Genomic DNA, 23981 nt, shown 5'->3' with positions numbered 1-23981 from the left:
GTGTGGGGCAGGTGGAGACACGGCTGGGCTACAAAATGAGTTTTCAGGCACTGCCAAGTGGCCCATCAGCAGAACCTGGAAATGGACAGCTGCAAAGGTCCATGTGCGGCTCTTTTGCAAGACCTAGCACATCATGGGATCGTTGGGGCTTGCAGAGAAGTGTGTGTGGCGCTTCAAAGCCCCGGCAAACAGCTGTCGGGCTGCAGTGCAGGTAGAGAGGCTTTGTGACAGCTGGGTCTTCCTGATCCAGTTGTGCTTGCTAAAAAGCTCTACCCCCTCAAGAAACAAAACAAAACGCCCAGCCCTTTTCCACCCATCCCAACCCAGATAAGAAATACACAGGGATTATAAACAAAGGACTGAGCAATGTTTATTCCTTATCAGTGATCTTGAGGCAGAGTACATTCCACAGTTAAGAATGCCACACAGTTTTAAGAGTTCAGACTCAGCCCTGTGCCTTCTTGCCCTGGAGAAGAGGCAAATTTGGAATGGCAAGACAGCTGTGACCAGCCCCCCCCCCCCCGAAGTAAAAAAAGAAAAGAAAGAAAGCCTGGCAGGCAAGCAGGGGCACCCAAATGGGTAGGAATTAGCAGCAGAGAACGAGGTTTACCACTGCAAGACAAAAATCAGAGGATTTCCAGGGTGGGGGGAGACTGGCTGAAAAGTTAAAAAATCCCCCCTTTGCCCCCTTAAAAGCACCCCAAATGAAACAGCTACCCAGGAATGTAGTTGTAGAGAATCTGAACCCAGCACCAGGAAGGATCACCTTGTGATCTCTGGAGGTTGTGCCAGCCAAAGAGATCCTCCTACCCTGTGGGTGTGAGTGTTGCCAGGTAGACACCACAGGAAGAGGTTAGCTGCCCTGCTCCCCTCACACGCGCACACACACAAAAAAAAATACATTGCAGTGCAGAGTGCTGAGATTGTAGATATTATCCAGGACTGCTTTGCTGGCAAGTTGCTGAGTTAAGACTGCCAAAAACAGTGTCCAAAAAAGAAACGGGCATTTATTTACTTTTGTTTTGGTCCAGATAAGTGTAAAAGGAAAGCAGGGTTTAAGGGGCCAGATTCTGGAATGTGAATAGTGAGTTCAATAATAATAATAATAAAATGTTGCAGTAGAAGGGTCATTTGGCCACTAGTAAAACCACATTGGCATTATGAAGGGTGGTGGGGAGAAAAAGGAGGCACACACCTTTTTTTTTTTGGTCCCTGTATTCTTCAGATGAGTGGTTGGTTGGCCCCAGCATTATATTTGGGGGGGAGGTGTTGTATGGAGGACCCCCCCCCAGGGGAGGGGGGTTAAAGCGCTCTTGAGAAATGAGATCAAGAGTAGACAGGGAGAAGGAAATAAAGTGTACTCACTCCAGTCGTGTGTGCTTAAGAGGAAAAATATGGGTAAAAAAAGGGGGGCAGTAAAAAAGAGAGGAGGTTACCGACCAGGGCTGGCACAGGGGGAAAGTGGGCACCAGAAGGCCCATCTCCTCCTGGTCTGCCTTTAAGGCTTCTCGTGGTAGCACAATTTGGAGAGAGACAGAGAGAGAGATTCTTGGGGATATGAAGTGTCGGGAAGCAAGGAGCCATCGCTTGGTGGGGCAGCCCGGCTCAAAGGATCTGGCGTGGCATGCCGTAGCCCGTCATCCCCGCTTGTGAGGCTCCCCGGTTGGTGCCCATCTGCAGCCCGATGACGCTCTGCCCTTCCTTGAGCTTGTCCTCCGGGAAGGCACGGCGGTTCTCCTGGGACTTCCTGTTGGGGGGGGGAGGCAGGAAGTGAGGGGTAGAAACAAGCACACACATCATTGCAGAGGACATAGCCTAGGAGGTTTGTTTTAAAAAGGATATTCTAAAAGATTATAACTCGGTCCATTCGTATTGCTTGTCTTCGTTCAGCTTAGAACAGGGTTTCCCAAATTTGGGCCTCCAACCGCTTTGGGACTACAACTCCCATCATGCCTAGTTAGCAGAACAAGTGTTCGTGGATGATGGGAATTGTAGTCCAGAAACTGCAGGAGACCCAAGTTTGGGAAACCGTGGCTTAGAGGATCTAGATAGCTAAAGTACCACCGGATCACATATGAACCTGCTTTACGCTGAATCAGACCATAGCCTCTCTGGAGTTGGATACAGGAGTCTCTCTCAACTCTCCCTCCCTGCAGATCCTGAGGACTGAACCCCAGTGGGCTTTCTTCCAGCAACAATTTTTTGGGCAGCAGATTTCAAAAACATGCAACTGTTTTCTCCAAAGCTTTCCACTGAAGAAACTTAACACAGTTTTATGACCATTTGGAAAGTCCATTCCAACTTTTTTTTTTTATGCTGCTTTTACCCTGAATTGTTTATTTGTAATTTTTCTGTAAGCCAAGCTTACGGAAACTGAAAATGCCATATTACAGTGATGTCTACATTCCTCTCCTCACTAGGTCCTCAAGGAAGACAAAAGGCTGTATCATAGGACCTAATTTTCTTGTAAAATAGTGGTTTTGCCTGAGACTTTCATTATGGAGCAATTTCATTCTTGCCTATCAGGTGTTTTATGGTTATTCAATAGCATATGAAAACTGATAATAGTTAAAACACACCCCTGTAATCCCCTGTCTTCCAAGTTCGGTTGTGATCCAGCATTGCAGTGTGTGCCTGGGGAGGGGGAAAATCTGACCTGCCAGACCGCCCCCCCCCCATGTTTCTGGTCTGTACCTCCCATCATCCCCTACCACTGGCCATGCTGGCTGAGTCGAACAATATCCAGAGCAGGGATGGCCAATGTGGTGCTCTCTGCATGTTGGGGACTACAAATCCCATCATACCCAATCATTTGCCACAGAGGCTGGAAACTAGGAGTTAAATCTGGAAGGCACAGGGCCAGATACGCTGTGGTCTAGAGAACCACAAGTTCATCACCTGTGCAGCAGCAGACTCCGAGCCACCAGCTGAAGTGCAATGGATAAATGATGTTATGCAGCTGTGTATTGGGAAGTTTTAAAATGTTTTTAATGTGCAGCAGCAGCCTCTCATCTCCTGCCATTGTCACTCAACCTTCCTCTTACCAGTAGCTAATTGGGGATAATACTGGCTTACCCAACAAGGTTGTCCCAGTGATGTCTGAATACACTGGTACCTTGGTTGTTGAACGGTTTGGCTCCCAAACAAATTGGCTCCCAAACCTGGAAGTGAGTGTTCCGGTTTGTGAACGTTTTTCGGAAGCCGAACGTCCGATGCGGCTTCTGATTGAGTGCAGGAAGCTCCTGCAGCCAATCGGAGGCCATGCCTTGGTTTTCGAACCATTTCGGGAGTCAAATGGACTCCCGGAATGGATTAACTTTGACAACCAAGGTACCACTGGAATGTTACAGAGTGCTTTTTGGAAGCAATATAATGCAACTACTACTGGGATTGAAATGGCTACAGAAGAACCCTACAGTGAACAGTGATTTTATTCCCTTATTCCATACCTTACAAATTTGAGCTCAATATAGAGTTAGTCCACACCCACACCCACACCCACTCTTGCCACAGCACTTACTTAGGAAACCAGTTGGGGTCCCCAACGAAGAGGCCGTCTCCTTTAGAGACCGCCAAGCCTCCCAGGTTCATCAAGGTTCTCTGCACGCTGGCCATGTGTTTAGCTGTGGGTTGGAAGAATTCAGAAGTCGATCAAATATATGCACCACGTCCAACCTTAACACCATTCTCTAGATCAAGCAGGGGCACCGTGCTCTTTTACAGTCTAGCAGAGACCCCAAAGTGCTGAAGCCAAGGACTGCAAAAGGCCCCTCCCTTTTACAAGTTAGGCAAGGCGATCTTGCATCGTTTCCCCATATTTTTTTTCCTGTTTCGGCTCACCATCACCAGGAAGCGGCAACAGTTACACGAAAAGCTGCTTTGCAAAAAGGGTGAAACCACCGAGTCCAGGGCAGTCTGCTCAGCACAGACTGGCAGCAATGTGTAAATAAATACACATTTCTTGCATGTAGAAAGCAAGGGAGAAGGGACCGTCTCCTTTACAAGCTAGTTTTATCACATTACTTTCTACCCAAGACCCTTTTAATTGGAGATGGCTGGGAATTAATCCTGGGTAAAGCAAGAGGCAGTGAGTGTATTGCAGTGGTTAGAGTTTTGGACTAGGTAGATCTGGGTTCAAATCCCCACTTAGCAAAGAAGTTCACTGGGAGACCTCTTAGTCTCACAGCCGACCTCCCAGGGTTATTGTGAGGATAAAATGGAGGGGGGGGGACAATCTACACAACCTTGAGCTCCTTGGTGAGATAGACATTTTACTAAGTAAAAGCACTCTACCAAGCAACTACAGTGGTGCCTCGCAAGACGAAATTAATTCGTTCCGTGAGTTTTTTCGTCTAGCGAATTTTTCGTCTTGCGAAGCACGGTGTCGGAAAAGTTTTGGAAAAGCTTCAAAAATCACCAAAAACCTCAAAAAAGGCTACCACACCGCGTTCTATGAGTTGCTCCTCAAAGTCAAGTTGCAACTGTATCAACGGTGTTAAGAAAAAGGAAACAAACTTGCAAAAAATGCAAGACGTTTTCGTCTTGCGAAGCAAGCCCATAGGGAAATTCGTCTTGCGAAGCAGCTCAAAAACCGCAAAACCCTTTCGTCTAGCGAGTTTTTCGTCTTGCGAGGCATTCGTCTTGCAGGGCACCACTGTATACAGGCCATTAAGAATCCACCCTCATCCCACACTGCAGGTTAGGCAAAAATGGAAGCTCTGATCTTAACTTCTCCAAACGGCCAGGAGCTTATTTTGTAAAGTGGACCGATTTGGCAGAGATCTGCATTGTTTTAAAAAGTTGTGCCAAAAGAGACACTTCCTTGGCCTCGCTCCTGTTTTTCTGCCCTCGACCCTTTAGAAATGGAGAATTCAGTGATCCAGATACCCGCTCAAATCAGAAATGTCATTTCCAAGCACAATGCCAGCCCCCCAAGTCAAAGTGGTGAGGCGACTACATGCCTGCCCTTTACTTGCTGAAAAAAGCAATCTAGGTTTCTTTTCCTTTCCATCCCTAATTGCCAAGAGGGAATGGGGAGATTTTTCTGGAGACTGCAGCTGAGGGAGGGAGCATTAACACTGCAGAGCCCCGATGTGCTCTTCTGGAAGACTGCCGCCCCATAGCAGGCAAGCTTTGAGGGACAGCCTTCAACCCTAACTGCAGTCGGGGAGGAGTTGGGCAAGGCTAGGCCTGGGGAGGCTGGGAGCCAGGTGAGGGGGCCTATGGGCTCCCCACACCTGCCTTAGATCACACATGGTTTCCCCTCAGAGATGCCCCCTCTGCCCTCCTTCCTTCTCCCCGCCCTCCGCCGCAAATACTTTGTACCTTCCCAGAGGTCCACCGTCTGGAATATGTCTGTGGCCTGGATGCCATACTGCTCAGCTGCACGCAGGAACTGAGAAATCTGCTCCATCTGCTTGAAAGCCATACTAGAACTCTGGATCTTTGCCACCAGCTTCTGTCCCTTGGGGCAAAGGCTGTTGATGAGGTGGCATAACACCTAGTCAGGGGCCAGGGGAAAAAATGGAGTCTGTTGTAATAATAATAATAATAATAATAATAATAATAATAATAATAATAATAAATAATTTATTTATACCCTGCCCATCTGGCTGGGTTTCCCCAGCCACTCTGGGCAGCTCCCAACAGAATATTAGAAACACGATAAAACATCAAACATTTAATTAATGAATGTTAGAATGATGTTGGATAGAAACTAAGTGGTTTTTAGTTGCAATACTATAAGGGAATATGAAAAATGGATTACGAATAGGTAAAGATTTAATGCTACAATATTTTAAGATTAAAGATTAGGATAAACAAAGAGGGGAAGGATTTGCTGAACCAACAAACTGAACTGGAATACAAAAAAGGGAGGCGTGAGGAGGTCCGGGAAACAAGCTAATGAAAAATAAGTAATGGAAAGATTGAATTGTTTTTAATTATTTTTATTATGTATTTTTCTTTTGTAATATTTTGAAAATCTTAATAAATATCTTATAAAAAAAAATCAAACATTTAAAACTTCCCTAAACAGGGCTGCCTTCAGATGTCTTCTAAAAGTCAGATCGTAGTTTATTTCCTTGACATCTGATGGGAGGGCATTCTACAGGGCAGGCGCCACCACCGAGAAGGCCCTCTGCCTGGTTCCCTGTAACCTCACTTCTCGCAGTGAGGGAACCACCAGAAGGCCCCCGGAGCTGGACCTCAGTGTTCGGGCTGAACAATGAGGGTGGAGACACTCCTTCAGGTATACTGGGCCGAGGCTGTTTAGGGCTTCAAAGGTCTAACACTCTGAGTCAGTGTTAGAAACTCGGATAAATAAGCTAGGCACCAAATGGTTCTTCAAACCAGGGTTACTGATGCCAAAACGAAATGTTCAGCTGTCATTTTGGGGCCAGGAAGCTCGGAAGTTGTATTTTTCAATACGACCTTTTGGTTCCTGAAATTCGTTCCGATTGTGTGCAGATAAAATATAAAAGGACGTGTTGCGAGTGTCATGAAAACAGTCAAGATCCAAGGATCTCCAGGCATGAATCTCCAGATGGTGGAGCCGTCAGACGCCATCCTGGCGCCACTTGGCCGCAAGTGGCCAATAGTTAGATGCAAAATGCGCCTGGTGAATTTCGAACACTGCTCTGAGCGGCAGCACTAGGCTCCAGTTTGTAGACCTTGGGTGGTTTTGTACGAAATGGAATAGATCAGGCAAACCTGAAGCTTGCCTGATCTAGCCCACGGGAGCTCACACTAATGAATACCTGTACCCACTCCTTAAAGGCACTGCACGACTTAGATTGCCTTTTTGTAACGACAGAGGGACCCCAAACCTTCTAGGCTGAACGAAGCCACACCGAACTCCTTACCGTCCCATCTTTCAGCCACTCTTGGAAGTTCTTCTTGCCTGGCTGGGGCTGCCCGACTTCCGGCCCACACTGGGCAACGATCCACTGGATTAAAATCTGCTCCAGTTCGTCGTCATACTGCTTGTCGATCTTGTTCTGAACCTCCCTGCTGAGTCCGTAAGAGGGGCCTCTGTTTGCCATGGCGGCTGTGTGGGGGTTTTGTGTACCTCGGAAGGCTAGATAGAGCAAAGACACACAGACCTAAAGAAAGAGAATGATAGAATCACAGATCTGTAGTGCTGGAAGGGAACACGAGGGAGGAGCATCAGCCTGGCTCTCCAGGGAACCTCAGGAGCACGTGCCAAATTTGAACTCCCCAAAATACCACGGGTTCCATGTTGCCACCTCCTTTTTTGTGGGAATTTTAACGTTACAGAGAAATGCATATGCTGAAGGTTCTTACAAATAGCTTGGTTTGTTTGAAGTGCTTTTTTTGGCAGACAGCTAAGTTCTACTTAAAGAGTAGAAATTAATGAGCCCAGGTTGGTCACGTTGATTAATTTCAGTGGGTTTACTCTGAGTAAGATTAACACCACGGTACAACTTATAGTACTCATTTTTTTTCTAGACTTTAAGAGGTTTTTAGAAAAAAATTATAAAGACAAAAGTGAAAGCTCAAAATAAAAATTGTTTCTTTAAAAAGAAAAAGAAAAAAAATCAAAACTATTTTATTAAACGTCAAGGCAATATAATCCTATCATAACCAGAAAAATAATATTATTATTTCTGAAATAATATAAACCCAACAGACAACAAGTCAGGGGAGAATCTTTCTCTTATGAAACTGGCATTAACCCTCTAATGTCTCAGCCAAGGACCTGCTTTCAGTTGGAGAAGACCGTGATCTCATATCTGTATCTGAGCTGCAGCCCCACGCAATAAATTGGAGAGTGTGTGTGTGTGTGTGTGTGCTGCTCTTCACTTCCAGAACGCTTGCATGTAAATGCTTGCCTGCAATGAACCCTGGACACACTCTGTGGTGTACGGCCTGTGCTAATTACCCATTATAGGTGGTTTTTAGAAATCGCCCTTCCCAGGAACACGCTGCACCAGCTGAGGAGCAAGTCGGATGGGCTGCTGCAGAACAAGCAGAGCAGGAGGCGATGAGCCTTTAGCAAACTACACGGGAATTTTCAGGCCATGTTCCTTGGCCAAGATATGGTTAGGTGGAGACCAAAGAGTGATGGCCCTTCCCAAATGCATCCCAGCGCAGCTCCTGTTCCAGCAGAGTTTTTTAACACTGACACAAGCCAGCTAAGTCTTCTGCCACCCTGGTTGACTCTTATCATTCTGGTAAGGCAAATCAGGTAGGTTGGCTGTTTAAAAAAACACACACAAGAAGAATGTGGCTTTACAAGGGATTGCAGGCGTGGGACAGAAGACTGCAACAGCCCTGGCAACCATAGGTAGCTGGGTTGCTAGAAAAGCCAGAAAAGCTTTTAAGTATGCCAGACCATGAAAACCACCCGCAAAACATAACGACACAAAGACTTCCGGAGGCGGCGCCATCGGCAATGGCGGATTCCCTCTAGTCTTGAGGGAGTAGCTCCGCAGAAATTGGGTCTTGCCGCTACGGTCTTTTATTTATTGAAAAAAAACCACAAAAACATAATGACATAAAGAGCTGCCTGCTGGATCAGACATGTGGCCCATCGAGTCCAGCATCCTGTTCTCGCAGTGGCCCACCAGATGCCCGGGGGACGGGGACGGGACCCAAAAGCAGGACCTCTGAGCCAAGAGCCCTCTCTCCCCTCTTGCGGTTTCCAGCAAGGAGCATTCAGAAGCATTGCGACTGTGCAGGCAGAGCACAGAGCCATCATGCTCAAAACAGGAAGCTCAGCAAGCAAACTGGCACCGGCAGGAAGGAAGGAGGCGGCGGATGACCCAAGTAACTGCAGAACGGAGAAGCGTTTCCATAGGAAGGGCAAAGGACCCTGCCTTATACCCCTGGGCCTATTGAGCTCAGAAATGCCCACTGAGATTTGCAGCAGCCTCCCAGGATTTCAGACAGAGGATGTCCTTAGCCCTACCTGTGGACGCCAGAGATGGAACCTTATGCATGCAAAGCAGGCACTCTACGGCTGAGCTACGGCCCTTCCCTTAAAAATAAAGATTCTAGTCCTCATGGCTTTAAATAAAGGCCGGCTTTAAATAGGAACACAGGAGTCTGCTTTAAACTAAGCAGTGTTAGGCTCCTTGGACAAAGGTTGCGGTTGCCAAAGCAGAATGTCTAGTTGCCCTTCTTCTAAAGTCTTCTTTTTCAAATGATGGGTTTCTCAGTTAAACATCTGGCTAGTTCAGATGACAGCCATGAACCTAGGTTAAGATAACTTAAAGAATAAGAGTCCATTGATCCAGGACCAGTCCACATATAAATTGGTCTAATCCGACCTCTTTTTCTTAATGGTGACTGCTCCTGCTCAGGCTGCACAGGCGAAGCATTTTGGTTCCCAACATTCATTCTGATTGTGCAGATAGAAGTATAACTGGTAGAATTCTACAGGATGTGCCGTTAGTGTGTGAAAACAGTCCCGATCCAAGGATCCTCAGGCATTCACCTCCAGATGGTGGAGACATCAGGCACCACCCTGGCACCCTGGCATCTTCACTCGGTCGATAGCCTGGTGCAAAATGCGCCTGGCAAATTTTGAACACTGATGCCAAGCTAGATCATTGGTCCATCTAGTTCAGTATTGTCCACACTGATTGGCAGCAGCTCTCCAGGATTTCAGACATGAGAGTCTCTCCCAGCTGAACCTGGGACTTTTGATATGCATGGCAGATACTCTATGGCCCACCATTGCGGATTAGCAATGCTACTGCATACCTCAATAAATCCCTGGAGAGCACACACAGGACCTTTAATAAACCATTACAGCACCCAGCCCAAAGGCTATATTGTTTTGCAAGAGGAGGGGGAGAATGGCAGTTGTGTGGAGGCGGGGGCGATTAAATCCCTTCTCCTGGGGCTTCGGAGGGAAGAGTTCCCTTTCAAGGGATGCTGTTTTACAAGTAGGTGGGGAATCTCTGCTTGCTCAGAGGCCAGGCACACCCCAGTTTGCCTTTGCCTGCAGGGCAGGATCGGTGCCAAGATGCAAAGCAAGGGCAAGGCCTGAGTGGTTAGATCAGGCTTGTAAACAGACAACTCGCCTGGGGTGATCAGAAGTTGCTTTCAAGTGATCAGAGAGAACATATTAAAAGAAAACACACACCAAAACCCCAAGCTGCAACTCCCCCTGCCTCCTATTGGGTCACAAATTCCCATGTCTCACCGTTTTTTTACATGCACTATCCAAACTAGGAACAAGGGAAACGGTCTGAGAGAGAGTCAAGCTATTGGTCCATCTAGCGTATTATGGTCCGCAGTGACTAGCAGTGGGGATCGAACCCAGAACCTTTTGCATGCAAAGCAAACACTCTGTCCCTGAGCTACAGCATCTTCTTCCCCATGGTCAATGATCTGAAGTGCTGCCACATGGATGATGGGAGCAAGCTTGTTTTCTGCTGCTCCAGAGGGGAGCAGGTTACAAGAAAGGAGATTCCAATTATAGTCATACCTCGGGTTGAAGTAGCTTCGGGACAAGCATTTTCAGGTTGCGCTCCACGGCGACCCAGAAGTAACAGAGCGCGTTACTTCCAGGTTTCGCCGCTTGCGCATGCGCTCAAAATGACGTCGTGCGCATGCATGGAAGTGGTGAATCGCGACCCACAGATGCAGGTTGTGTTCACTTCAGTATGCGAACGGGGCTTTGGAACGGATCCCGTTCGCATCTAGAGGTATCACTGTATGGGAAATATCAGCAAGAACTTTCTGAAAGTAAGAGCTGCTTGACTGTGGAATGGACTCCCTTGAGAGGCGGCGGATTCTCGTTCATTCTGCAGTCAGCTATCCCAACAATTTTTTAAAAAAGAGAGAGCGAGTGCAGGCCTTTTTGAGTATACGGTAACTGAGCCTGCAAGTCTCGATTCAGGAAAGAGCAAGGACACTTTGAAAAGAACTCCGGGCCAGAAGCTTCATTTTGCAGGAAAACCTAAGATCGACTGGGGAGGTGGTAGTCAGAACAGAAGCCTCCATCCAGGAACAGCGCCCTGAAAATGGGAACGGCTGTTCTGCCAAGGAGCCAGTTTTACACTCCAGGAGATTCTCACAGGCCTCCCTGCCTCAAATCCCCCAGCAATTCTCAAAAGCTTACAGAACCACCCACCGTAGCCCATTGTCCGACCCTCTCCAGACAACACTGCCAGCCATTGTCTCTTGCTCTCTCCAGAGCCTCCGTGCCCCCCACCCGCCACAGTCTGGGAAACTGGGGTGGGGGAGGAGAGAAAGGGAGAGAAGGTCCCCCCCCCAGCTGCTCCGCAGGAGGCCTGAAATTTGGAGCCAGCCGCAAGCTGGCCAAGGAGGAGCGCCTGGGGCCTTCTCAAACCACACTGGGCTGACAGTACATCTTTGGGGCTGCCAAGTTTTTAAACACGTGGAACCTCAGGCCTCTGAGCATGTGCAGTGTGCCTCCCCCCAAACCCTCATTTTTTAAAAAGGAGTGGCAAGGTCACTCTCAGTGCTGGGTTTTTTTTATTAAAAAAAAAATCATCCCTCAAAATAAGAGCATATAGAAGTGGCACCTCGGTTTTCGAACGTAATCTGTTCCAGAAGACTGTTTGACTTCCGAAATGTTCGAAAACTGAGGTGCAAAGGGCAGTCTGCAAATTTAATTGAGAAAATTGAGAAACACTCAGTGGAAGCCGTTCAACTTCTGAGGAGCGTTCAAAAACAAAAGGATTTACTTCTGGGTTTTTGGCGTTTGAAACCCAAAAGGTTCAACTTCTGAGACATTCGAAAACCAAGGTACCGCTGCACAGTGGTACCTCTGGTTAAGTACTTAATTCGTTTTGGAGGTCTGTACTTAACCTGAAACTGTTCTTAACCTGAAGCGCCACTTTAGCTAACGGGGCCTCCTGCTGCTGCAGTGCCACCGGAGCACGATTTCTGTTCTCATCCTGAAGCAAAGTTCTTAACCTGAAGCACTATTTCTGGGTTAGCAGAGTCTGTAACCTGAAGCGTATGTAACCCGAGGTACCACTGTATATGGCTCATCCCATGCTATCACCCCGTTGCATTTCATCCTTGCAACAGCCCTGTGAGGAAGGGATCAAGCTCCAACCCCCAACTCAAACCACTTTCCTACTGTGGTTCTGAGATACGCAGAATTGTGGAGTTGGACGGGGTCATCTAGCCCAACCCTCTACAATGCATACCTATTTTTGTATTGGAGGCAGTCTGAACACCAAGTCAGGCCATCTTGCTTGGCACTGTCTGCCTCAGGCCCAAGGACGCGACATGACCCCCAGGGCTTCTCTATCTGACCCAGACAGACCTGCTCCCAAAGCCAGGCCTCTCAGAATTGTCGGGTTGGAAGGGGGAACCAAGGGTCATCTAGTCCAACCCCCATGTAATGCAGCCTTTGAGTGCTTTGTCTTTGGAATTGTGATAGGGCCTCTTGCTTGCCAGATTGGAGAATCGAGAAGCATGTGTTCCGTGTGTGCAGAATCCTCTTGATTTCTGTGGGGTGGGATCCATGGGCATGTTCACATCACTGCCTTAAGAGTGCTGTGAAGCTGCTGTTTTCTTAGTGTGTTTCACAGGGCTTCCCCTCCCCAGCCCAAGCAGTTCAGATCAGCATAGCTTCAGCAGTGTCAGATTCGCTTCTGCTCGTGCCCACACCAGCAAGCGCTGGGGCGCCTTTACCCCTATTTCCAGAGATGTCCACACCTGAGCTAGAGTTGAACTAGAAATGGCTTAAGGGAAGATGGTTTGAAAAACAGCATCTAAACAGTAGCATTTTATACAGGGTACACAAGCATTTCAGATAACGGTTGTGTGAAGGCAGGATTAAAACCTCAGCACTAGGAATGCAGTAAATGGAGAATGGACAGGAGCCTGAGTCTACAGTCCTAGTCTACTCTGCAAAGAGGTAAGACTCTCATGGGACAGCAGGCAGGGGAAGCCAGGTGAAGCTAATGGCTATGGGCTACTGCAACAAAATACGGTTCCCCCAAACGCGTTTCACAGAAAGCCTGAAGTGGTGGGAGTTGGAGACAGTGGAGAGTTTTAAATAGAGGTCGGGTGGCTGTCTGTCAGGGATTCTTTAGTTGTGACTCCTGTACTGCAGGGGGTTGGACTAGAGGACCTTTGGGGGTGCCCTTCCAACAATGCGGTTCCACGATGAAAAAAACACAGAGCAGGCTGCAATTCTATGCGTACTTACGTAGGAGGAAGCCTCAACACACTCAGCCAGACTTGCTTCCAGAAGCACAATAATATTAAGGAAGTTTTAAGCAAATTCGCCTTGAGCCCCCAAACTCCACCAGGAGGCAGCGTTCAGGGACCCATCAATTCAGAAAAAAGGGGGGGGGGAGTTATGAAACTGGATTAAACCGAAAGGTCACAGATTCCTCCTCTTCACACACTCAAGACTGAAGCCAGGCTTTCCATACTGATGTGAATCTCTGTTCCTGGCACCTTCTAATGGCCCCCCAAAGTCTTCTAGGAAATAAAACAACTCTCCCCCACTTTTGAACGCTTGTTGGGGAAGTCTGAGACCTGAACTGATTTCTATTTTTAAAAACAGTTATATAAAAAGTAAAGAAAAACAGGGAGAGGTTGAGTAGTATCACAACGAAAGTTATGTGCAACATCTTAAATCACTGGATTCTCTCATTTTCTCAGAGGCAAAAGCAAAGGGCAGAGAAAAATATATAATTTGCCTTTGCACGACAGGCCAGATTCTGAATACATTCACACAGCCCTCTCTATCCTTTCTTCTGACAAGGAAGAGGCATTATCAGCTTGCAAAGACATATTCCAGCCAGGCAGAAACACTCAAAAGAGGTGCAAAGCAGGGCTGGTGAGGTGTGAAGTTTGGGAGGAGTCCTGAGGGCCAGCTACACAGGCCACCTTTGGCCCCCGGGCTGAGGCTTCCCCATTCCTGGAATTAAGACTCTGCTAGAATTTACCCATAATCCGTCAGGGTTTTGCACCATGGATAGATGCACTGAGAGTTAGGTATGATGTGAAGGATCAATGTGGGACAGGTACAACACCCTTGGCAAGGTAGGCCGGTATTCTTGTCATCCCATATTAGATGTGTGTGTTGGTGGACTGCACTTAAAAGATTCAGGGATAGAGAAAAAACCTCTCCGTTTATTCTTTGAGCCTTTTCACTAGTGCTACAATCAGGCACACTGGGGCCTCATCAACAACCCCTTGAAGTCTGTTCAAACCAATTAAATAAGTACACACTGCTTTGTTCAGATCAAATCTGAATTCAGGTGTTCAAATTCATTTCGCCCAACACCACATTAGGTGACTGGGCCCGCAAAGTGTGTCATCACAAGGCACTGCCCTTCATCCGAAGATAACAGGGCGGCTCACAACATAAAAATTCTAAAATGAGAACACAAAACACATAATAAAATAAAAACAAGAACAAACCAATAAACCCCCTTCCAACATTTTAAAGGCCACAGAACAGGCACGTCCAAAGTCCGTTTCAGGGACCTAATCCGCCCCACGATTTAATCTGTCCTCCGTGGCAGTATATGTCCTGGAATAAAACCCTAAAAAAAGCTCAAGGACTTTAGGGTAAAATTGTAAAAAAGCTCAACAACTTTGGTCGGCCCTCACGCATGTTCACTTCATTAAATCTTGCCCTTTTTGAATAAGGTTTGGGCACCCCTGCCATAGAATGTTCAGCAGCCAAAGGTTATATAGAAACCATTTTGCCTGGCGCCTAAAGGATATGTAGTGAAGGTGCCAAGGAAGCTTCCCTGGGGAGAGCATTCCACAAACAGGGAGCCACCACAGAAAAGGCCCGTTCTTATGTTGCCACCCTGTGAACCTCCTTCACAAGAGGCACATATGGAGAGAGGTGGTCCTTAGCCAAATATGGCTTTATGTTGAAGGCAAGAGGAAGGGAGAAAGCGGCAAATCACAGGTGTTGTGGACAGTCTGGATTATTTTTGGTTTGGTGCCCACCCTTCACACCATGCAGTCCCTGGAATGGAGAGGATAGAGGGGTGCAACTCAGCTTGCAGAAGAGGGCTTTGCATGGTGTTAGACAGAGTTAAAGACTCCCAGGCTGTCCTCGAATCTTTAACTTCAGCTGACCTGTCGTGGTTTAGACTGATACACTCAGGTTGCATCCTTTTTTCTTTTTACAACTTCCTCCTCCTCTCACTTCTATCCTGGACCTCAAAATCAGAGGTTATCCTTAACTATGAGAGAATAAGCATGGCTGCCCTGTTCTTCTCCAGACTAGTACTAGAAACCTTTTTTCTATCCAACTAATGCAGATCCTACCACAAACAACAGCATCTCTGTGCATGGTTGCAATAAGTCTACCCTCTAACCAAAATTCACTAGGTTAAATGCTGCTTGCTGCCTACTTAAAGGGGTTTCAATAGGCAATTGGACCCTGCGAGCCCATTAGAAGGGGGCTTAACCCTTTGCCCTCCACTGCAGCCCTGTAGCGCCCCCCCCCCAGCCTACGTCTGCAATTTGCATTGCCAAAAAGAGTAGATGCATAATGGTTGGAGTGTGCAAGAGGCAGTTAAGAAATGCACCCTGGTCCAAGGCCCTCTTCACAGAAAGATTGCATGTATGCTGCTGCCCAGCTCAATTTACCCCTGGCATACATTGTCTAAAGCTCATCTCAGTCCTTGGTGCACATCTGTGTTCAGGGCATGTGATGTGTGTCTGTTTGGTGCTTCTATTAAGGCAGCCCATGGAGGCTTTCCACTGAAGAAGTTCCCAGCCCCAGCCTAGAAGGCAAGGGAAACAAAGCTGCGCAAGAGAGAGAGAAAGAGAGAAAGCTCCCCATCTGATCATCACCTGCAGGCAATTTCCCTTCACCCCAAGCGATCAGGAAAAAAGTGCCCATGCACACACCTTTACCAAGTTCGCTGTGGGTTAAACCACAGTGTCTAGGACTCGTCGATCAGAAGGTCAGCAGTTCGAATCCCCGCGACGGGCTGAGCTCCAGTTGCTTGGTCCCTGCTCCTGCCAACCTAGCAGTTCGAAAGCACGTCAAAGTGCAAGTAGATAAATAGGTACCGATCCGGCCGGAAGGTAAACGGTGTTTGGTTCTGGTTCGCCAGAAGCGGCTTAGTCATGCTGGCCACATGACCCGGAAGCTGTACGCCGGCTCCCTCGGCCAATAAAGCGAGATGAGCGCCGCAACCCCAGAGTCGGTCACGACTGGACCTAATGGTCAGGGGTCCCTTTACCTTTACCAAGTGCCAGGTTTGCCTGCCCTTTTGCAGCAACCATTTGCCAAGCAGAGGGCAATGCGGGGTCATGCAGCGGAGGAAAAAGAGTGCCAGAATGCTCAAAGATCAGACTCAATCATCTAGAGAGCGCAGAGAGGCCCCACCGGATTTCAGAGCGGAAGCCACCCTAGAAGAGGCAGGCACAGGGCCAAGTTAGCAATCAGGAAGCAAAGGAGGTTTCAGATAGGGACAATTCCTAGAACCGGCAAGGCTTTGCGGGGAGGGAGAGGGGACTCTCAAGGCTTTTCCTGCAGTTAACCTCCAGCAGAGACCACTCTGGAGCCAGATCAAGTGTGCGAGCAAGAACAACGTTTAGGAAAGAAACAGGAAACCCTTTCCCCATCCCAGCCATTAAGAAGGGGAAAGGAGGAAAGGGGGGGGGGTCACCTGGGGACAGGTCTGTATGCCAAGCAGGCTGTGTTGCTCTAAGCCATTATATTGTCCATAGCTCAGGAGTGCAGAACCTGTGACTCCCAAATGCTGTAACTCCCATCAGCCCTAGTGAGCATGGCCAATGGGAATTGTAGTTCAGCAACATGTGTAGGGCCAGAGGTTCCCCACGCAATTGTAGATTTTTATTTTTTTTAAAAGCCTAGGTGCCTAATTCAGAGGTGGGGAACCTCAGGCAGGGGTCCAATGCAGCCCCCCAGGCCACTCTGTCTGGCCCTTGGAAGGTCACATTTCACGGCCTGTGCTCCAGCGCTTTTGCAAAAGGTGAAAATGTTTTAGTTGCCCAGGCTTAAAATAAAAAATTGCTACCACTTTCTATTGCTGGTTTAACATCACCATACAGTGGTACCTCAGGTTACATATGCTTCTGGTTACAGACTTCGCTAACCCAGAAATAGTGCTTCAGGTTAAGAACTTTGCTTCAGGATGAGAACAGAAATCGTGCTCTGGCAGTGCGGCGGCAGCAGGAGGCCCCATTAGCTAAAGTGGTGCTTCAGGTTAAGAACAGTTTCAGGTTAAGAATGGACCTCCAGAACGGATTAAGTTCTTAACCCGAGGTACCACTGTACAGTACTTTAAAGGTTTTAGTTAGTGCTTTTTTCTGAGGGGATGCAGGGGAACGCATACCCATGATGGCGGCCTTTTGTCCATTTACTGTATTTATTTTTCTCAATTTGAACTATAAAGTGGTGATTTTCTTCAGCCATAACAAACATTTTTTTAAAGAAAAAAAAGCACTGGTTTTAATTTATTCCTGTTCTTTGTTAATGAGATGATGGTGCTAGAGAAATGCTGTAGATATCTGGACCACTTGAGTGACCAACCAGGCTGTGCTAGGTAGACAAGGAGTTGCATGCGCCAGTACTTTCAGGGACTCATCCACAAACCTGCTATAAAGCTACTGTTTGCTTCTGCAGGCAGCCTGCAAGCTATGAAGGCAGCTGCCCCATGGAGGCTGGTCCACAAGGGCAAACAATGTGCTGACCCACCAACTGGTCTGCCTTCTATCGTACAACCAATCAGGAGCTGCCTCTGTCTGTCATTGGCTCTGGATTCTCCTATCCTTGGTCTCCCTCCTGCCTTCCACCCCACCAGCCAACCTCTGTAGATGCCAGCCCACGACCTCCATACACACTGCCTAGGCTTGCGCCTGGAAAGGTCACTTTGGTGCTGCCAAGGCAGCAAAAACAATGCAGGAGGCAGCCGTTACAAGTTACCAGTCTCTGCAGCCACAGCAGGCGCCGCGATTCTCCAGCGGTTTGACTTCACCCCTAGAGGCACACTCCATTTTCTCTTGAGACAGATGGATACCAACAACAGTGAGCCAAGGGGAAGAGTTTTGCTCTAGAGCAGAGGGCGGGTGATCTTGATTCTAGGGGGCCAAATGCAGCCCCTAGGTATCTCTCTATCTCTTGGGACTTTCTCCAGACTACCTGCCTCTTTACCCCCCCCCCCACTCTCCTGCCAGGCCACACTGTCCTGCCCTGGCTCATTTGGAACACACCTCTCATTTTCTGAAATACAGGGGGTTAACTGTATGCTGGTAATAGTTAAAGAGCTAGTCTAGTGCTTAGAGCGCCAGACAAGGACCAGGCAGGTCTAGGTTTCAAATCCCCACACGACCCGGAAACTCCCTGGGTGACTTTGTGCCCCTCACGGTCTCTCAGCCTAAGCTACCTCGCAGGGTTGTTGTGAGGGGAGAACGGTGTGCTGGACCAACTTGAGCTCCTTGGAGGAAACAGGGAATATAAGTAGAAAAAAGCAAGCTATCAGAAACCCCTGCCAGGTTCATGTTCAAATGCATGGATTTAGATGTTAAAAAGTCTAATCCAGGGAAGGTCAGCCAAGAAGAGTCTATTACAAGAGAGAGAGAGAGAGAGAGAGAGAGAGAGAGAGAGAGAGCCTCCTCCTCAAATCCTTTGGGGCATCTGGATGAAGCACAAAGGCTGCAGCTGCTGACGTTTTATTGGGCAGTTACACTTATGTAGATCCACCATTCAGTCTCAATTGCGGCTGCCTATAAAACTCTCCCAGCCTCCGATCTCTGCCTGTCATTATGGCTCGTAAATAGGTTGCTGCAAGGCCTTCCTTCCTTTTCAAATAGCTGTTCCAAGCCAGTAAAGCTACAGTTTGGTTCAAGCCTGCTCCATTTCAGAGGAACAGTCCAAGATTGTGATAAAGAAGAAAAGGCACACTAATCTAGGAACTTCCTCTCTGCCCAGAACGTTGGAGGCTATACACCACACCCCTCAACAGTATTTATAGGAACTCAAACACCAGATTCTGCTCTGTTCCAGTAACAAGAAGCCGAAAGCACCAGCCTGAAGATGACGAGTGAGACCTCGTCGAAACGTCGCCCAGACACCCCGACTCTTACACGGGAAGACACCCGAAGACACCAAAACCTGCATTCCTGTACCCGTGAAAATCTACGAAAGCAAATATATATATATTTGCTTTCGTAGATTTTCACGGGTACAGGAATGCAGGTTTTGGTGTCTTCGGGTGTCTTCCCGTGTAAGAGTCGGGGTGTCTGTGCGACGTTTCGACGAGGTCTCACTCGTCATCTTCAGGCTGGTGCTTTCGGCTTCTTGTTACTGGAACAGAGCAGAGTCTGGTGTTTGAGTTTCTATAAATACTGTTGAGGGGTGTGGTGTATAGCCTCCAACGTTCTGGGCAGAGAGGAAGTTCCTAGATTAGTGTGCCTTTTCTTCTTTTGTTCCTTAATTACTTGAGGGATATCTTGAGTGATTTCATGAGTGATATTCTGAATACCACTGGGTGGGTCATTAAGTGTAGATTATATATATATATATATATATATATATATATATATATGCAGGTTTTGGTGTCTTCGGGTGTCTTCCCGTGTAAGAGTCGGGGTGTCTGTGCGACGTTTCGACGAGACACCCCGACTCTTACACGGGAAGACACCCGAAGACACCAAAACCTGCATTCCTGTACCCGTGAAAATCTACGAAAGCATATATATATATATATATATATATATATATATATATATATAGGCCCCAGAAGCAGCTGAGGAAGGAAAGGTTTGTCCCTGCTCTAGCTCCAGATGGGGTGTCCTGCAGCAGCCACAAGCTGCCCCCCCTGCAACCGTAGTATAATATTGCAACCCCAGCTTTCCCTGCCCTGATACGGTGACACATGAGAGAGGCAGGGAGGGATGCATCATGCAGGCAGCGCCTCTTCCAGGTGAAAGAGCCCACTGTAAACACCCTGGCAAATCACCACTCCATTTCAGGTTTTGAAGTCAACAGCCAGTCTCCGCCCCAGCTGTTTATTCCATTCATCCATTTGAATAATAAGGACGGGGTCTTTCTCAGCCCACTCCAAGATGCTGGGACTTGAACCTGGAACCTTCTGAGCACCAAACACAGGCTAGCAACACCAAGCAACGGGCCTTCAGCCTTGCTTGAAATTTGCTGACCACACTAAGCCGTCCTTTACCCGTCAGCTCGACAGACACCAAGCAAGCCTGGACATGCTAAATCTGGATGATGCCAGGGGCCTCCTAGTCTCACAGATTGTTCCTTATTATCTGGCAGCGCCAGCTCTGAAGGGAAAGGAGCTGGGTTTTGGGGGCGGATTGTGCCAGGTAAGGGAGATTGTGGCAACAGGGAAATAAGTGCAAGAGTCATTTAAGGCTCCCGACTGAGACTCACAACTGTGGCAGGATTCTTTGCGGTGACACTAGTCCAGGTTTTTAACCAATGAACTGGCGAGGGGTTAAAAAAAAAAACACCTTTGGTTAATATATAGCCACCCTAAGGGCTTCAAGTTACACTGAAAAGCAGCTTATTTTTAAGGTAAACACAGCCCTGTGAACAGCAAGGTGGGGGAGATTTGCTGTTGTGCTCTGGTCAGGTCCAGCTTACAGAGTCCTATATTAGGCAACTGATGACTTCTGAGTGTGCCTGTACCCAAAAGGCGTGAACCCTTTGACAAGGCATTTGCCAGGCTCTGTTTTCTCAGCTGTAAAATGGGTGAAAAACTGGGGCCAGTTTAACTGACAGAGCAGAGACACCGCAAAGGAACTCTAACTAAGGCAGGTGATGCCGACCAATCCTGCCATGATGTGCTTTCAAAACAAACGTCCCACTTTTACACTGAAGTCACTGAATAACAGGCTTCTGAAAGAAAAAGAGGATTTGATGGAAGTCTATAATAACTTTTCCTTTCTAATATGGATACTTCCCAGCCAGGACAGTTAAACATCTGATGGGAGAGACTTTCTCTGAATTAAAATATCTTATAAAACCAGAAGAAGCTTGGCATGTGTTTAGAGTAGAGAGTGGAAAAAGTTATTTTACCCATCCTCTGGGTTACCCAGGAGGAAGGGTTCAGCGTTGGAACATCTGCCTTTGCTTGCAGAAGGCCTTGGGTTCAATCCTTGGCATCTCCACTTTGGGTTGGGAAAGACTTCCTGCAGGAGACCCTGAAGAGACGCTGCCAGTCCGTGTGGGCAATGTCAGTCCTTGGCCTGACTCAGTGCCAGGCAGATCCCCATGTTCCTAAAGCCAGCACAATTTATCACACCAACGCAGCAGACAGGTTTCTGAGAATGACGGCCTTAATTTTAATCTGCACACTAGCATTCCTTTTCCATCCACAAATGTCTCCTGGCACACTGTCTCACGTTCCCGACTCTGCCAGGTTGGGTTTTTCTCGCCGAGGTAAGAAGAGAGCATCTTCTTCCAGCCTCGCCCACGCCTCATTACGTACTCAAAGGCTCTCAAACATCCTGCAAGGCTGCTGACACAAAACCCATTTCATGGGTCCTTAAAAGGATGTAGAGGCCATGGTTGCCCCTGGTTACGCCACCTGAGAGGCTAAGGCAGGGGTGGGGAGCCTCAGGCCCGAGGGCCCTATGTGGCCCTCCATGCCTCTCCATCTGGCCCCTGAGGCTCTCCCCAGCTCACATGTGGTTTCCCCAGGACAGACCCCTCCCTGCCCCACCTAAATACATTCCTCAAAGTTCTGGGCCTGGTTGGAAATCTGTCCCTGAACTCTGACAATGCCTCTTGTTGGCTTGAGCTGAGGAAAGAGACACAAGCCTGTGTGAAAGGCTCAGAAGAGGCCTACTGAGGAAATGTAAAATCTGCATTCAGCGTCCCACCTGCTTTTGCCTCTGGCCCTGCTCACGACTGTCATGCGGCCCTCGGAAGCAGTGTCAGAAATTAGCCAGGTGCATTTTGCTACCGGTACAGGTCTAATCTGCGACCATGTAGAGATCTCTGGATACCAGGCTCCACTTTTGTGATTTCATTTCTTTAACATATAAAGCAGTATAGAAATGAAATGAAGAATTAAAATAACAGCAAATCTCACTGGAACAAAATAAATGGCGCCTAGGCATTCTAAGGAATGCAGGGTGGAGAAAACCCATGGGGAATCGTCAGGCAAGGGCACATTGGAGAATCACAGAGCCAGGGTGGTGTAGTGGTTAGAGCGCCAGTCTAGGACCTGGGAGACTAGGGTTCGAATTCCCAAGCTGCCATGAAACTCACTGGGTGACCTTGGACCAATTTCACTGAGGAAGGGGAAGAATGATGTATGCCGCCTTTAGGTCCTTGGTGTAAATGCGTTAATTATTATTTTTACACCCCAGCCACTCTGGGCAGCTTCCAGCACATATAAGAATGATAAATAAAATTCTGCAATTATTATTTTTTAAGGTGCAGGATTGTGTTTCATTCCTCCATTGCCGCTTAACAGCGCAAGCTTCCCGATGGATGAAGAGAGGAGATAGCCTAGGGAGTCAGGGGTATTTGAACATTTTATTAGCCTGTGTTTCCTCCTCTTTCTTTTCCCCCTTCATGAACCTGGCCTAGCCCCAGATGCCGGAGGAGTAAGAAGATCTCTTTTCGCCCGCATTCCAAGTAACAGCTACTTTTCCCTTTTATGTGCAAGAGGCGAGGGAAGTGGCAGTTCTCAAAGGTGTGATTAAGCACCACAGCCAACACCCCAGCTCACCCCATCTCTTGCCTCCTCTTCCAGTACAGCTTTTTTCTGAAGCCACAGTAGCCCTTGCCAAAAAAGGCACATTTTTCTCTCTCTGCAAAAGCAGGGAGGGCAGTGGAAGATGGCCAAAGGCAGGAGCTGCAGCTTATGGGGTCCCGGGTGTGTGTGTGTGAAAAAAACCAAACATTTTCCTCATATTTATACAAACTTTTCCTTGCACTCTTGGTCCCATAAGGCCTAATTTGGGTGGAAGAGGCCACAGACAGGCTCAGCCAGACTCATACAGGCCTGTTCCACCAGCATCTTCGTGCCACCCCCCCCCCCAACGACCCCTGCCAGGCCTCAGACAACCAGCCAGGTGTCTGTGGGAAGTTCACAAGCAGGGCAGCAAGAAAGCAGTGGCCTTCCCCTCAGCTGCTCCCTGGCATTCAGGGGTAGACTGCTCCTAAATACAGAGGCTCAGCTGCCGACAGGTCTAATCAGGGGCATCTTAACCTGCCCCCACATGTTGAACTCCAATTCTAGCCATCATGGGCAGCAGTCAGGGTTGCAGTGTCAGAAACTCAGATAGGTAAGCTTATTGCTAAATGGGTTGATGGGAGTTGTAGTGGACGAACATCTATCCAGAGGGGACACAGATTAGCTATTGATGAGATCAGCTACCAAGAATGCTCCTTGGTTTGATCCACCTGGGATCATCATGCAAATCCAGCCTTGCGATCCCCTTCATCGGGGATCTGCCACACAGGGAAGGCTTCCACTGGTGCTGTAGATTTCAAGTTTTCGTTTTCTTTTTTTACAAATCGTCCTTAACCCTCCTAGAAAGGAAGTCATGGAGTAAAATGTTAAGCAGTTTCTTAAATGAGAGAGAGTGGTACAAGCACCGTATTTTTCGCTCTATAGGACGCACCTTGTTTTAGAGGGGGAGAACAAGAAAAAAACTCTCCCCCTCTCTGCTCAGCGCCCCTTCAGCAAAGCGGCAGGAAAAATGGAGCCCCTTCCATTTCTCCTCCCGCTTGGCTGAGGGGGGGCTGCTCAGCTCTCCCTCTCTGCTGAAGCCAGGAGAGTCTTGCTCTTCAGACTTCAGCGAAAGGAACCCGAAGCCTGCGGAGCGCAGTGGGAACTCATGCTGCGCTCCGAAGGCTTCAGGCGGCTATCCCTGAAGCCTAGAGAGTGAGAGGGGCTGGTGCGCACCGACCCCTCTCGCTCTCCAGGCTTCAGCGAAAGCAACGCGAAGCCTCTGGAGCGTGGAGGGAGCGCTCCCTCTGCGCTTTGGAGGCTTCGCGTTGCTATCGCTGAAGCCAAGGAGCCTGCATTCAC

General features: G+C 48.1%; 1 protein-coding gene across 1 annotated transcript in view; it reads right to left on the bottom strand.

The window, feature by feature from the left end:
- Positions 1 to 345: 345 nt before the first annotated feature.
- The window catches only part of TAGLN2 (transgelin 2), a 30170-nt gene continuing 6534 nt past the window's right edge, over positions 346 to 23981 (bottom strand). The window contains exons 2-5 of the mRNA XM_082202854.1: positions 6864 to 7103; positions 5326 to 5500; positions 3521 to 3623; positions 346 to 1747 (exon numbers count right to left, since the gene is read on the bottom strand). Coding sequence (XP_082058980.1) covers positions 1606 to 1747; positions 3521 to 3623; positions 5326 to 5500; positions 6864 to 7043 — 600 coding nt within the window. The 5' untranslated portion in view covers positions 7044 to 7103 and the 3' untranslated portion in view covers positions 346 to 1605. The remainder of the gene's footprint in view (positions 1748 to 3520; positions 3624 to 5325; positions 5501 to 6863; positions 7104 to 23981) is intronic.

This window comes from Podarcis vaucheri (assembly GCF_965113315.1).
Source record: "Podarcis vaucheri genome assembly, chromosome: 16".
Classification (NCBI taxonomy): Eukaryota; Metazoa; Chordata; class Lepidosauria; order Squamata; family Lacertidae; genus Podarcis; species Podarcis vaucheri.
This window is presented reverse-complemented; position numbering and strand designations above follow the sequence as displayed.